The sequence below is a fragment of the Lynx rufus genome, unplaced genomic scaffold (genome assembly GCF_022079265.1).
Source record: "Lynx rufus isolate CCGP_SWC_20201006 ecotype Redwood Valley unplaced genomic scaffold, mLynRuf1.p SCAF_5, whole genome shotgun sequence".
Lineage (NCBI taxonomy): Eukaryota > Metazoa > Chordata > Mammalia > Carnivora > Felidae > Lynx > Lynx rufus.
In genome coordinates, this window is record NW_025814867.1 from 91,595,717 (window position 1) to 91,612,695 (window position 16,979).

The window sequence follows — 16,979 nt, forward strand, 5'->3', positions numbered from 1 at the left end:
AGGGTGTGGGAAGAGCCTGAGGAGAACTTGGACACTCAGGGGAGGGTGAGGGAAGAAGGAAGGAAGGAAGGAAGGAGAGAAGGTAGTTAATGTCTACATGTCTTTGCATTTGTTTTTTCTTGAATCTATCCCTGTGTGTCCCTATGTGTATCATTGCGGGTTTCTGTTTCATGTCTCTCCACTTATCCCCCTAACCTGTATTCTCTCTCTCATTTCTAACAACTATGCTATTTCCCCAAGCGGGTCTATTATAAGGGATTCAGAGATGAGGTGGCTCAAATACTGGTTGAGGTTGTATCACTTTATCTCTCCAACATCTCTCTATCATCTATCTATTCATAGAAATAGAAATGTGTGTCTAGAATGTAGGTGACTTCAGATAGACCAAGAAGGATTCAATGAAAGATCAAGGTGAATAACTCAGAATAGATATTGTAAGAAGAGGACAATATCAGGTCTCATACCTGGCCTGGATGATTTTTAAAATAAAAATTTGTATTTGGCTACTTGACAGAAGCTGGAAACCATGAATGGTAATATGAAGAAATGTGACAGTTAGAAAACCTATTGATTAAAATTATCTTAGTAATAGTGTTTAAGGGTCTTAAAGATGATAACCCAACGTTTTATCAGAAATAAGAGCAAAACAATGAAACAGTCTGATACTGTAAGAGAGAAGGATGTTACAGACATATCTAAGGGTTTCTGTGGGATATATTGTATATTCATATTGAAAGATTCCCTCTTCTCTTCCATAGATTATTCAGGATCATTTAAACAGGGCTGTCTACTTTGGATGTCAAATATTAGTAGCAGGGTAGACACAATAAACTGCATAACAAGAGCAAAAATAAAAAAGCAAAAATTGGGATGCCTGGATGGCTCAGTTGGTTGAGCATCTGACTCTTGATTTTGGCTCAGGTCATGATCCCAGGGTCATGGGATCAAGCCCCATGATGAGCATGGAGCCTGCTTAAGATTATCTCTCTGCCCCTCTCACCCACTCACTCTCTCTCTAAAATAAAAAATTTAAAAAAATTTTTAAAGCAAAAATTAACAATTACAAATAAATTGGCAAAATTAATACAATTTAAAACTCCATTTTAACTCCCCCATACAGAATTTAACAATAGTGTTTTTACCTCTTTTCCCCTAGATTTAAAAAGTGTCAGAGGATGACCACATTGTATAAACAACACACTAGGAAACTTAGCATGTGTTTATATAATTTGATAATATTCAGTAATATGCATTGTTGTTTGATAAGACATAATGATTTATCTCAAGAAACTGTAATGAATATTGTTCTTAAACAAACCAACCAATTCTGGAAGCAGTTGGAAAGATGAAAAAAATGGAACAGGTTCATTCAGGAAGTTTCTTGATGCTCCTTTCCAATCTCATAGATCAAAAAAAAAAAAAAGATCCTTTTCCTTTTCTGAGTAAAGGCTACTCAGCGCTAGTATCCCGAGAACTCTTAAGATGAAGATACCAATATTCTAATACCTTTCCCAACCAGCTTGTCTCATGCATAGTAGGAGCAGAATATTTTAAGGAAGACTGCTAAATCTTTGCCATGATCTTATAGAAAGAGCTTGAATTTGTTAGGTTCGACTAACAGCTCTGCAGCTACAAGTAATGTGAATTTAGACATATAACCTCTCGGAATCTCAGTTTATTTGTTTATCAAAGGGGAATAATAATAGCTACCCTGCAGAGTATGGTTAAAATTCAAGGGGCTAACATGTATCAACATTCTAGTGCAGTATTTAGCACCTCTTAGCAGCTCAATAATATTTCTCTTCATTTTTAAAAAATGTTTATTTATTTTTGAGATAGCATGAGCTAGGGAGAGGCAGAGAGAGGAGACAGGATCCAAACTGAGCTCTGCCCTGATAGCAGCGAGCCCAATGTGGGGCTCAAACTCACATACCCTGAGCAAAAGCCTGAGCCAGAAGTCAGATAGATGTTCAACCAACTGAGCTACCCAGGCACCCCAATATTTCTTTTTCTTGTTAATATAGTTTATTTTTATTTATTTCTTATTTTCTTTAACGTTTATTTATTATTGAGAGACAGACAGAGACAAAGCGTGAGTAGGGGAGAGGCAGAGAGAGAGGGAGACACAGAATCCGAAGCAGGCTCCAGGCTCTGAGCTGTCAGCGCAAAGCCGAAAGTGGGGCTCAGACTCAAAAACCGCGAGCTCATGACCTGAGCCAAAGTCTGACGCTTGACCCACTGAGCCGCTGAGGTGCCCCAATATAGATTAGTTTCAATTATATTCTTTCTTCCTAAAAACCTAACATAAACATGTAAAAAAAATACAGTCTTTCTTCTTCCTAAGTGCTGTTTACTAGGACTGTTGTTTTGTACAACTCAGTATATCCATTACTCTGTTGACCCTTGGAATTATAAAATGTAGTGACCTTGAATGTTACCTTATTAACCTAACTGGATCTTTTAAGGATAGCATACATGGTAGACATATTTACACAAAAACCCACTTCCTTCCCATTCACCCAAGCTACCAAGATGTAAAAGTCCCATCTCTGCTAGTAACTAGCCAGGTGACCATGAACAGGTCACTTTTCCTCTCTGATTCTCAGTTTTCCCACTGGGATCAAAAAGACCTCTAGAGGACCTTCCATTATTAAGTCTCTAATATTCTGGGATTCTTTCTGGCTAACATGGGCTAAGCCAATCTTTAAGGTCAGATGAGAATCACTAAGGGCTTTGGAAAGGAGGGGGAAGTTGGAGAGGAGAACAGTAGCTGCAGAGTTGAGATCACTCAGAGCAGGAAAAGGAAGTGATTGTGGTTCTCACTAATCTCACTACCCTCCCCCACACCATAATCTTTCTTTTTTAAGTCTACCTAAAATATACTTAGTTTGGGGAGTGACTTGGTAATTCCGTGAATAGCTCAAAGGATAATGTCTGTCCCTCATCTATTGTATAGAGAAGCCTGGGCCAGGCAGCTGCAAGCAACCTAGTGTTTCCTAGTAGCTGCCTGATTTTCAAGGTCTCTGGCCCTTTTTTCCATCTTCTTTTTGCCACTCTTGCCCTCTCATGCTCATGTGCCTCTTTACAGTCCATATATCCCATGTCCACCCCTGGCTGGATGTAAACACTGAGCTGCTTCCTGTCACTATACGTTAGTTATGCCTATTCTAAAATTTTATGTAAATGCAGTAATACAAAATATATTCTTTTGTGTCTGTCTTCTTTCACTCAGTGTGATTATTTGAGATCTAACTATGGTCTTTGTGTATCAGTCTTTTGTTCCTTTTTACTGTCCAGTGGTTTCCCATTATATGGGTGTATCTTAGTTTGGTTTATCCATTACCCTGCTGATGGATATCTGGGTTGTTGACAATTTGGAAGTATTAAAAATAAAGCTGTATGAACATTTGGGTCCAAATCTTTTTGTTGACATGTGTTTTTATCTCTCTTGGGAAATATCTTGGAATAAAACTGCTGAGTCATATAATAAGTACGCATTTATTTTTTTAAGAAATTACCAAGCTGAAAGGAATTTACCATTGTTTATTCCTACCAATAATGTATGGATTTCAATTGCTCCACATGCTTCTCTACACTTGGTATTGTTAGTATTTTTAATTTTTTTCACTCTTGTGGGTATGTGGTCATTTTAATTTGTATTTCTTTGATGCTTAATTTTATTGAGCATCTTGTTATGTGTTATTCATGTATCTTTATATGTCTTCATTTAAAGTGTCTGTTCAAGTGGTACCTGTGTGGCTTAGTCAGTTGAATGTACGACTCTTGGTTTCAGCTCAGATCATGATCCCAGGGTGGTGGGATTGAGCCCCGTGTTGGGCTCTGGGCTGAGCATGGAGCCTGCTTAAGATTCTCTCTCTCTCTCTCTCTCTCTCTCTCTCTCTCCCCCTCTCCCCAACTTGTGCTCTCTCTCTAAAATAAAATTTAAGGGGCGCCTGGGTGGCTCAGTCAGTTAGGTGGCCGGCTTCGGCTCAGGTCATGATCTCGCAGTCTGTGAGTTCGAGCCCCACGTCGGACTCTGTGCTGACAGCTCAGAGCCTGTAGCCTGTTTCGGATTCTGTGTCTCCCTCTCTCTGACCCTCCCCTGTTCATGCTCTGTCTCTCCCTGTCTCAAAAATAAATAAAACATTAAAAAATTAAAAAAAAACACAACCTTTTTACTATCCCAGGACTTTATATTCCTACATATATTTTAGAATAAATGAGTCAATTCCTACAAAAATGTCTGATCATATTTTGGTTGAAATTGCATTGAATCTATGGATCATTTTAGAGAAAACTGGTATCTTAATGATCTTGAATTTTCCTATCCATGAACATGGACTTATTTATTTCTTCTTCAATTTTTTCAGTAATATTTTTCGATGTTCAGGTCTTGGACATATTTTATTATTAAATTGATGCTAAAATAGTTCATGTGATTTCATGGGATAATAAATAGTATTTATTTTTAACTTTTAATTTTCAAATGTCCATGGCTAGTATAGTCATACTCAGCAATATTGCAGGTTTGGTGTCTGGCCCTCACAATAAAGCAAATATCAGAATAAAGCAAGTAAAATGAGTTTTTTTATTTCTCGGTGCATATAAAAGTTATATTCACATTATATTGTGGTCTATTAAGTGTGCAGTAGCATTATGTCTAAAGAAATAATGTGCATACCTTAATTTAAAAGTACTTTGTGGGGTGCCTTGGTGGCCTTGGTTTTGGCTCAGGTCATGACCTCACAGTTTGTGGGTTTGAGCCCTGCGTCAGCATGGATTGGGATTCTTTCTCTCCCTCTCTCTCTCTGCCTCTTCCCCGCTCATTCTCTCTCTCTCTCTCTCTCAAAAAAAAAAAAAACAACAAAAAACAACATTTTTTAAAAATAAAAATACTTTGCTAAAAGATAGTAAGCATCATCTGAACATTCAGTGAGTCATATCTTTTTGCTGGTGGAGGGTCTTACCTCCATGTTGATGGCTTCTGATGGCTTCTGACTGATGGTTGCTAAAGTTGGGGTGAGTGTGGCAATTTCTATGGAAAAATTTTCTGTATCAAAATTGGAAGTTTGCTACATTGATTGACTTTTCCTTTCATGAATGATTTTTCTGTAGCATGTGACACTGTTTGATAGCATTTTACCCACAGTAGAGCTTCTTTCAAAATTGGAGTCAATCCTCTAAAACCCGGCTGCTGCTTTATCATGTAAATTTATGTCATATTCTAAGTCCTTTGTTGTCATTTTGACAGTCTTCACAGCATCTACACCAGGAGTAGTTTCCATCTCAAGAAACCACTTTCTTTGCTCATCCATAAGAAGCAACTTCCCATGCATTCAAGTTGTATCTTGAGATTGCAGCAATTCAGTCACATCTTCAGGCTCCACTTCTGATTCTAGTTCTCTTGCTGTTTCCACCACAACTGCAGTTACTTCCTCCACAGGAGTCTTGAACCCTCAAAGTCATTCATGAGGGTTGAAATCAACTTCCTCCAACTCCTGTTAACATTGATATTTTGATCTCTCCTTGTGAATTATTGAATGTTCTTAATGCCACCTCTAATGGTGAATCCTTTCCAGAAGGTTTTCAATTTACTTTGCCCAGATCCATCAGAGGAATCACTATCTATGGCATCTATAGTCTTAAAGGATAGATTTCTTAAATACTGTCACAAGACTTGAAAAATGAAATTATTCCTTGACCCATGGGCAGCAGAATGGATGTTGTGTTAGCAGGCTTTGAAAATGACACTAACCATGTGGTCCATCTCCATCAGAGTTCTTGGGGGGGCCAGGCGCATTGTCAATGAGCAATAATATTTTGAAAGGCATCTCTTTTCTTAGTAGGTCTCAGCAGTGGACTTAAAATATTCAGTAAACCATGTTGTAAACAGATGTGATGTCATCCAGTCTTTGTTGTTCATTTATAGAGCATCAGTAGAGTAGATTTAGTGTGATTCTTAAAGGGCCCTGGGATTCTCAGAATGATAAATGAGCATTGGCTTCAGCTTAAAATCACCAGCTTCCTTAGCCCCTAACAAGAGAATCAGCCTATCCATTGAAGCTTTGAAGCCAGGCATTGACTTCTCCTCTTTAGCTATGAAAGTTCTAGATGGCATCTTTCAGTAGAAGGCTGTTTTGTCTACATTGAAAATCTTTTGTTTAGTGTAGCCACCTTCATTAATTATCTTAGGTAGATATTCTGGATAACTTTCTGCAGCTTCTACATCAGCACTTGTTGTTTCACCTTGAACTGTTATGTTATGAAGATGGTGTCTTTCCTTAAACCTCAAGAACCAACCACTGCTAGCTTCCAGCTTTTCTTCTGCAGTTTCCTCACCTCTTTCATCCCTCATGGAACTGAAGAAAGTTAGGGCCTTGCACTAGATTAGGCTTTGACTTAAGGGAATGTTGTGGTTGGTTTGATCTTCTATCTAGACCACTAGAACATTCTCCATATCAGCAATAAGTCTGTTTTGCTTTCTTATCATTCATATGTTCACTGGAGTAGCACTTTTAATTTATTTTAAGAACTTTTCCTTTGCAACTGGAAGGTATTATGCTGAGTGAAATAAGTCAGTCAGAGAAGGACAGTTATCATATGTTTTCACTCATGTGGATCTTGAGAAACTGAACAGACCATGGGGGAAGGGAAGGGGGAAAAATAGATACAAACAGAGAGAGGGGGAGGCAAACCACAAGAGATTATTAAATACAGAGAACAAACTAAGGGTGGATGGGGTGCAGGTAGGGGAGAGGGAAAATGAGTGATGGACATTGAGTAGGGCACTTGTTGGGATGAGCACTGGGTATTGTATGTAAACCAATTTGACAGTCAGTTATATACATAAGAAAATTTAAAAAAAGAACTTTTCCGGAGATTCTGGGAAGATGGCGGCGTAGGAGGACGCTGGGCTCACCGCGCGTCCTGCTGATCACTTAGATTCCACCTACACCTGCCTAAATAACCCAGAAAACCGCCAGAGGATTAGCAGAACAGAGTCACCGGACCCAAGTGCAGACGAGAGGCCCACGGAAGAGGGTAGGAAGGGCGGCGAGGCGGTGCGCGCTCCACGGAATGGCGGGAGGGAGCCGGGGCGGAGGGGCGGCTCCCCGGCCAAGCAGAGCCCCCGAGTCCGGCTTGCAAAAGCGGAGGGGCCTGACGGACTGTGTTCCGACAGCAAGCGCGACTTAGCGTCTGGGAGGTCATAAGTTAACAGCTCTGCTCGGAAAGCGGGAAGGCTGGAGGACAAAGGGAGGGTGAGCTGCGGAGCCCCCGGACGACAGAGCTCAGTTTGGCGGGGAACAAAGGCGCTCGCCAGCGCCATCTCCCCCGCCCATCCCCCAGCCAAAATCCCAAAGGGAACCGGCTCCGGCCAGGGAAATTGCTCGCTCCGCGCGAACACCCAACTCTGTGCTTCTGCGGAGCCAAACCTCTGGCAGCGATCTGACTCCCTCCGGCTGCCACAGGGCCCCTCCTGAAGTGGATCACCTAAGGAGAAGCGAGCTAAGCCTGCCCCCCCCTGCCGCCGTGCACCTTGCCTTCCCACCCCAGCTAATACGCCAGATCCCCAGCATCACAAGCCTGGCAGTGTGCAAGTAGCCCAGACGGGCCACGCCACCCCACAGTGAATCCCGCCCCTAGGAGAGGGGAAGAGAAGGCACACACCAGTCTGACTGTGGCCCCAGCGGTGGGCTGGGGGCAGACATCAGGTCGGGCTGCGGCCCCGCCCACCAACTCCAGTTATACACCACAGCACAGGGGAAGTGCCCTGCAGGCCCTCACCACACCAGGGACTATACAAAATGACCAAGCGGAAGAATTCCCCTCAGAAGAATCTCCAGGAAATAACAACAGCTAATGAGCTGATCAAAAAGGATTTAAATAATATAACAGAAAGTGAATTTAGAATAATAGTCATAAAATTAATCGCTGGGCTGGAAAACAGCATACAGGACAGCAGAGAATCTCTTGCTACAGACATCAGGGGACTAATGAACAGTCACGAGGAGCTGAAAAACGCTTTAAAGGAAATGGAAAACAAAATGCAAACCACCACGGCTCGGATGGAAGAGGCAGAGGAGAGAATAGGTGAACTAGAAGATAAAGTTATGGAAAAAGAGGAAGCTGAGAAAAAGAGAGATAAAAAAATCCAGGAGTATGAGGGGAAAATTAGAGAACTAAGTGATACACTAAAAAGAAATAATCTACGCATAATTGGTATCCCAGAGGAGGAAGAGAGAGGGAAAGGTGCTGAAGGGGTACTTGAAGAAATAATAGCTGAGAACTTCCCTGAACTGGGGAAGGAAAAAGGCATTGAAATCCAAGAGGCACAGAGAACTCCCTTCAGACGTAACTTGAATCGATCTTCTGCACGACATATCATAGTGAAACTGGCAAAATACAAGGATAAAGAGAAAATTCTGAAAGCAGCAAGGGGTAAACGTGCCCTGACATATAAAGGGAGACCTATAAGACTCGTGACTGATCTCTCTTTTGAAACTTGGCAGGCCAGAAAGAATTGGCACGAGATTTTCAGGGTGCTAGACAGCAAAAATATGCAGCCAAGAATCCTTTATCCAGCAAGTCTGTCATTTAGAATAGAAGGAGAGATAAAGGTCTTCCCAAACAAACAAAAACTGAAGGAATTTGTCACCACTAAACCAGCCCTACAAGAGATCCTAAGGGGGACCCTGTGAGACAAAGTACCAGAGACATCACTACAAGCATAAAACATACAGACATCACAATGACTCTAAACCCGTATCTTTCTATAATAACACTGAATGTAAATGGATTAAATGCGCCAACCAAAAGACATAGGGTATCAGAATGGATAAAAAAACAAGACCCATCTATTTGCTGTCTACAAGAGACTCATTTTAGACCTGAGGACACCTTTAGATTCAGAGTGAGGGGATGGAGAACTATTTATCATGCTACTGGAAGCCAGAAGAAAGCTGGAGTAGCCATACTTATATCAGACAAACTAGACTTTAAATTAAAGGCTGTAACAAGAGATGAAGAAGGACATTATATAATAGTTACAGGGTCTATCCATCAGGAAGAGCTAACAATTATAAATGTCTATGCGCTGAATACCGGAGCCCCCAAATATATAAAACAATTACTCATAAACAGAAGCAACCTTATTGATAAGAATGTGGTAATTGCTGGGGACTTTAACACCCCACTTACAGAAATGGATAGATCATCTAGACACACGGTCAATAAAGAAACAAGGGCCCTGAATGAGACACTGGATCAGATGGACTTGACAGATCTATTTAGAACTCTGCATCCCAAAGCAACAGAATATACTTTCTTCTCGAGTGCACATGGAACATTCTCCAAGATAGATCATATACTGGGTCACAAAACAGCCCTTCATAAGTTTACAAGAATTGAAATTATACCATGCATACTTTCAGACCACAATGCTATGAAGCTTGAAATCAACCACAGGAAAAAGTCTGGAAAACCTCCAAAAGCATGGAGGTTAAAGAACACCCTACTAACGAATGAGTGGGTCAACCAGGCAATTAGAGAAGAAATCAAAAAATATATGGAAACAAACGAAAATGAAAATACAACAATCCAAACGCTTTGGGACGCAGCGAAGGCAGTCCTGAGAGGAAAATACATTGCAATCCAGGCCTATCTCAAGAAACAAGAAAAATCCCAAATACAAAATCTAACAGCACACCTAAAGGAAATAGAAGCAGAACAGCAAAGGCAGCCTAAACCCAGCAGAAGAAGAGAAATAATAAAGATCAGAGCAGAAATAAACAATATAGAATCTAAAAAAACTGTAGAGCAGATCAACGAAACCAAGAGTTGGTTTTTTGAAAAAATAAACAAAATTGACAAACCTCTAGCCAGGCTTCTCAAAAAGAAAAGGGAGATGACCCAAATAGATAAAATCATGAATGAAAATGGAATGATTACAACCAATCCCTCAGAGATACAAACAATTATCAGGGAATACTATGAAAAATTATATGCCAACAAATTGGACAACCTGGAAGAAATGGACCAATTCCTGAACACCCACACTCTTCCAAAACTCAATCAGGAGGAAATAGAAAGCTTGAACAGACCCATCACCAGCGAAGAAATTGAATCGGTTATCAAAAATCTCCCAACAAATAAGAGTCCAGGACCAGATGGCTTCCCAGGGGAGTTCTACCAGACGTTTAAAGCAGAGATAATACCTATCCTTCTCAAGCTATTCCAAGAAATAGAAAGGGAAGGAAAACTTCCAGACTCATTCTATGAAGCCAGTATTACTTTGATTCCTAAACCAGACAGAGACCCAGTAAAAAAAGAGAACTACAGGCCAATATCCCTGATGAATATGGATGCCAAAATTCTCAATAAGATACTAGCAAATCGAATTCAACAGCATATAAAAAGAATTATTCACCATGATCAAGTGGGATTCATTCCTGGGATGCAGGGCTGGTTCAACATTCGCAAATCAATCCACGTGATACATCACATTAACAAAAAAAAAGAGAAGAACCATATGATCCTGTCAATCGATGCAGAAAAGGCCTTTGACAAAATCCAGCACCCTTTCTTAATAAAAACCCTTGAGAAAGTCGGGATAGAAGGAACATACTTAAAGATCATAAAAGCCATTTATGAAAAGCCCACAGCTAACATCATCCTCAACGGGGAAAAACTGAGAGCTTTTTCCCTGAGATCAGGAACACGACAGGGATGCCCACTCTCACCGTTGTTGTTTAACATAGTGCTGGAAGTTCTAGCATCAGCAATCAGACAACAAAAGGAAATCAAAGGCATCAAAATTGGCAAAGATGAAGTCAAGCTTTCGCTTTTTGCAGATGACATGATATTATACATGGAAAATCCGATAGACTCCACCAAAAGTCTGCTAGAACTGATACATGAATTCAGCAAAGTTGCAGGATACAAAATCAATGTACAGAAATCAGTTGCATTCTTATACACTAACAATGAAGCAACAGAAAGACAAATAAAGAAACTGATCCCATTCACAATTGCACCAAGAAGCATAAAATACCTAGGAATAAATCTAACCAAAGATGTAAAGGATCTGTATGCTGAAAACTATAGAAAACTTATGAAGGTAATTGAAGAAGATTTAAAGAAATGGAAAGACATTCCCTGCTCATGGATTGGAAAAATAAATATTGTCAAAATGTCAATACTACCCAAAGCTATCTACACATTCAATGCAATCCCAATCAAAATTGCACCAGCATTCTTCTCGAAACTAGAACAAGCAATCCTAAAATTCATATGGAACCACAAAAGGCCCCGAATAGCCAAAGGAATTTTGAAGAAGAAGACCAAAGCAGGAGGCATCACAATCCCAGACTTCAGCCTCTACTACAAAGCTGTCATCATCAAGACAGCATGGTATTGGCACAAAAACAGACACATGGACCAATGGAATAGAATAGAAACCCCAGAACTAGACCCACAAACGTATGGCCAACTCATCTTTGACAAAGCAGGAAAGAACATCCAATGGAAAAAAGACAGCCTCTTTAACAAATGGTGCTGGGAGAACTGGACAGCAACATGCAGAAGGTTGAAACTAGACCACTTTCTCACACCATTTACAAAAATAAACTCAAAATGGATAAAGGACCTAAATGTGAGACAGGAAACCATCAGAACCTTAGAGGAGAAAGCAGGAAAAGACCTCTCTGACCTCAGCCGTAGCAATCTCTTACTCGACACATCCCCAAAGGCAAGGGAATTAAAAGCAAAAGTGAATTACTGGGACCTTATGAAGATAAAAAGCTTCTGCACAGCAAAGGAAACAACCAACAAAACTAAAAGGCAACCAACGGAATGGGAAAAGATATTTGCAAATGACATATCGGACAAAGGGCTAGTATCTAAAATCTATAAAGAGCTCACCAAACTCCACACACGAAAAACAAATAACCCAGTGAAGAAATGGGCAGAAAACATGAATAGACACTTCTCTAAAGAAGACATCCAGATGGCCAACAGGCACATGAAAAGATGTTCAGCGTCGCTCCTTATCAGGGAAATACAAATCAAAACCACACTCAGGTATCACCTCACGCCAGTCAGAGTGGCCAAAATGAACAAATCAGGAGACTATAGATGCTGGAGAGGATGTGGAGAAACGGGAACCCTCTTGCACTGTTGGTGGGAATGCAAATTGGTGCAGCCGCTCTGGAAAGCAGTGTGGAGGTTCCTCAGAAAATTAAAAATAGACCTACCCTATGACCCAGCAATAGCACTGCTAGGAATCTACCCAAGGGATACAGGAGTACTGATGCATAGGGGCACTTGTACCCCAATGTTCATAGCAGCACTCTCAACAATAGCCAAATTATGGAAAGAGCCTAAATGTCCATCAACTGATGAATGGATAAAGAAATTGTGGTTTATATACACAATGGAATACTACGTGGCAATGAGAAAAAATGAAATATGGCCTTTTGTAGCAACGTGGATGGAACTGGAGAGTGTGATGCTAAGTGAAATAAGCCATACAGAGAAAGACAGATACCATATGGTTTCACTCTTAGGTGGATCCTGAGAAACTTAACAGGAACCCATGAGGGAGGGGAAGGAAAAAAAAAAGAGGTTAGAGTGGAAGAGAGCCAAAGCATAAGAGACTGTTAAAAACTGAGAACAAACTGAGGGTTGATGGGGGGTGGGAGGGAGGGGCGGGTGGGTGATGGGTATTGAGGAGGGCACCTTTTGGGATGAGCACTGGGTGTTGTATGGAAACCAATTTGTCAATAAACTTCATATAAAAAAAAATAAAAAAAAAAAAAAAAGAACTTTTCCTTTGCATTCACAACTTGGCTAACTGTGTGGCATAAGAGACCTACCTTTTGGCCTATCTTGGCTTTTGAAATGCCTTCATCATTAAGCTTAATGATTTCTTTTGAAATGATTTTGAAGCTTTTGATTTAAAGGAGAGATGTGTGACTCTTCTTTCACTTGAACACTTAGATGCCATTGCAGAGTTATTAATTGGCCTGATTTCAAAATTGCTATGTCTCAGGGAATAAGGAGGCCTAAGGCAAGAAAGAGAGATGGGGAAATGGCTGGTTGGGAGAACAGTCAGAATACATGCAACATTTATGACATCTCAAGAAACCACTTTCTTTGCTCATCCATAAGAAGCAACTTCCCATCCATTCAAGTTCATGGTGCCCCCAAACCATTATAATAGTAACGTCAAGCAGCACTGATCACAGATCACCATAATCAATATAATAATATTGAAAAACTTTGAAATATTGTGCAAAGTACCAAAATGTGACAGATACATGAAGTGAGCAAATGGTGTAGGAAAAATGGTGCCAATGGACTTGCTCCATATAGTGTTGCCACAAATCTTCAATTTGTTAAAAACACAATATCTGCAAAGTGTAATAAAGTGGCATGCCCCTAAAATGAGTTATGCCTGTGTGTAGAAATGAAATTGATTTTGATCATGCCCTTGTATCCTGTGAACTTACCAAATGTACTTAATAGTTCCAGTAGTGTATTCTGTAGATTCTTTAGATTTTCTGCATCTATGATCATATCATCTGTGGATAAAATCTTATCTGTGTGACTCATCTCTGTGCTTTTATTATTGTAACAAAAACAAAACACTTGGTTCCCATAAACTGCATCGCTTTATCAAATTCCAAGGTATTTTAAAACTTAAAATAGGTATCTGAGACTTAATGTGTCAAACGTTTCTTAGATATGCTGCTTAGCACATTGGATTGTAACTTTTTATATCTCTCCCACCTGACCACTATCTCCATATACATTAATAATCTTTGTATCCTCACAGCCTAAAAGTGCCTTATACTCAAAAGTTTAATTAATATTTATTGAGTGAAGTACTAATATGATTAAGGCCTATTTAGAGTGGCTTCAGCTATATTCTAAAGAATTTGATAAGAAGTTGGTCTTTTTTGGCCCCAACATTTTTATTTAAATTGTATTATCTATTGGCATCATCCTCTGATTAGCTTTGCTATCATCCATTAGGTGGAAATTCCTGAATTTCATTTTCAAATCCCCTTTAAAAACTTGTTTTAACAATGATATAGTTATGACCCATGTGGCAATCATTGGACTCATTAAAACTTTGCACATTTTGCTCATTTGAAAGTAATGTTTGGCATCATTTTTGTCATTCTTCATCTGAATATTTTGGTTGGGAAATAACAGTTATTTACATGTTCTTGGAACCAGTAGCTTTTTTGACACAGACATTTCTAAAGTGTCAGTGTTAATGAACTAGCAACACAGGATCTCTGCCTCCACTGCTGCCAGAGGGTTTAGAGCAGGCACGGAACAGATGGTCCTTCCAGCTCTTAGCTTAATTTCATCTGGTTCAAAGCCAGCTTTCTAAAATTAACTATGACTAAAGCCGAGAGGGCTTTAAAAAAAGGCTTTTGGTGGGCTTATACTAGAAGGCCACCAGATGGATCTATTCTTCCATGAAAGAAGAGAATTTCTGCTGTGGGATGGCCATTCTAACCTGTAACCAGTGTATCTGGTTTTCCCGAGCTGGTGAAGTCCCAGTAACATCACTGTCTCAATTCCCTAAACCTCTTTTTCTTGCTGCAGGAAGTGAAATTTTTTAATTTAGGGTTCTCTTGTCCAAATGTTTCTAAGAATCCCCAGAAGTGCCTCTATGTGACCAAGTATACATACTGATTGTCCCTTATTGGTGCTAGTGCTGACCTGTCACTTCATATCCTCAGAGCAGACAGATCTGCAGAGGTGCTCTCTACCCTCATAGTGAAGATGAAAGTGAAGTAAGAAGGAGAAGGCTTCCTTTTGGTGTTACATTCTCTTAGTGACAGAGGTGTCCCAAATCAAGTTTATTTGGGTCTTCAGGTGTTAGAACAATTAGTGATAAGACTGAATTTTGTTAGTTTTTATTAGCTTTTTTTTTCATTTCAGTATAGTTGATACATAATGTTACATTCATTTCAGGTGGATAACTTAGTGATTTGACAAGTTTATACATTATGATGTGTTTACCACAAGTATAGCTACCATCTGTCCAGTTACATCGCTATTATAATGTCATTGACTACATTCCTTGTGCTTTGACTATTACTTCTGTGACGTATTTATTCTATAACTGGAACCCTGCATCTTCTACTCTCCTTCTTCCATTTTGCCCATCCCCTCTGGCAACCATCAGTTTGTTCTCTGTATTTATAGGTCTGATTCTGCTTATTGTTTGTTTTATTAGATTTTAGTGTAAGGAATTTCAGATTTGGGGGTGGAGACGAAGGGCATTCATTTTTTACCAAAATATACACCAAATACTTAATGTATAGATAAATCTCCCAAAGCTACATCTTTCCTAACCGTCGTTAATGACTTCCTAGTATGGCATTGAAAGGTAATATTGCAATTTACTTAACTGTTCTCCAAGTATTAGGCCTATAAATTGTTTCTTAGTTCTTGCTATTATCTTCAGTGTTTCAGTGAATATCGTTAGATATTAAGACTTGCCATATTTAAAATTATTTCCTTGAGGTAGATTCTCAGGACTAGAATGTGGGAATAAAGGGGTATATAAATATTTTTGTACTTCTGGAGAGAGAGTATCTAATGCTAGAAAGCAGACCCATTCAGAAGGAAAATAACTTCCCAGTTACTAGAATATAATTGGTATCACTGTCCTCTAATATTTAAGAACATGAAAAACGGGACAAGTATCAGAAGTTTATTTAGTGGACAAATTAACAGACCAGAGGAAATATTATTGGCTTGTGGAGAGTTTAAATCAGACTATGGTATATAGGCCACACTAATCTCTTACTCCCAGACCCAGCATTGATATACTTTGGGAGCTCAGGTTATTGCTAAAAATAAAGAACACATCTCAAGACTTCCATTTTTCTGGGAGGGAGAGTTCATTGACTTGTGCTAGATGAGTCTCTGTCATGTGGTTACTTCCAGTATCCACCAGCTGAGGAACAAAGTGTCAGAGGAGCATGATATTCTCAAGAAGAAGGAGATGGACTCAGGGCCCAAAGCATCCCATGGGTATGGAGGTCGGTTTGGGGTGGAGAGAGACCGAATGGACAAGGTGAGTTGAAAGAAAGATGTTTGCTTAAAGATAAAAAATTGATTCGTTTGTTGCTATTGTAGTTTAAAACTTATTCAAAGTACAGCAATAATTTGGGCTTTAATATAGAATGTCCAAATACTATTTGTATCATTTTTTTCCTGATTTCAACACATAAATATAGATGGTAGAAAATGTGGTCCAAGAATTTAAAAGGGCTAGCCTGTGGTAGACCCAGCCATGCTGTAACTCCTAGACTGAGGAGACAGGGTCACAATTAGAGAAGGGAAGAATATGTCTTAAAATCATTTACTGTTTTCAAATGTTTGTATAGAATGTTGATATTGCAACTTCTTCTTATTTTCTTTACTGTGTATTTAGTGTTCTTTGTGTATATCTATATTATACTTTATATGATATGTGCATGGGAAAAATATTGATGTGAATTTATTCATTAGATTCCATCAAATACAAATATTTTCCTTTATCCATTAGCTACCACTAAAGTATGGCTAAAAATGCTTGTGTCTTATTTATTTTTTTAATTAAAAAAAATTTTTTTTAATGTTTATCTATTTTTGAGACAGAGAGAGACAGAGCATGAACGGGGGAGGGTCAGAGAGAGAGGGAGACACAGAATCTGAAGCAGGCTCCAGGCTCTGAGCTGTCAGCACAGAGCCCGACGCGGGGCTCGAACTCACGGACCGTGAGATCATGACCTGAGCCGAAGTCGGACGCTTATCCGACTGAGCCACCCAGGCGCCCCAAAAATGCTTGTGTTTAAATTTAAATCATAGTTTCCATTGACTTTGCTAATCTCAAAGATAGAGATATATTCCTGTAACAACAACAACAACAAAAAAGATTTTATCTCTAAGGAGGAAAAAATAATTCAATG

At 39.5% G+C, this 16,979-nt stretch overlaps 1 protein-coding gene across 2 annotated transcripts in view; it reads left to right on the plus strand.

The window, feature by feature from the left end:
* HCLS1 (hematopoietic cell-specific Lyn substrate 1) overlaps positions 1 to 16,979 on the plus strand; it is a 32,075-nt gene that overhangs the window by 3,567 nt on the left and 11,529 nt on the right. For both annotated transcript variants that reach the window (XM_047098585.1, XM_047098586.1), the window contains exon 4: positions 15,973 to 16,102. In XM_047098585.1, the coding sequence (XP_046954541.1) occupies positions 15,973 to 16,102 (130 nt within the window). The remainder of the gene's footprint in view (positions 1 to 15,972; positions 16,103 to 16,979) is intronic.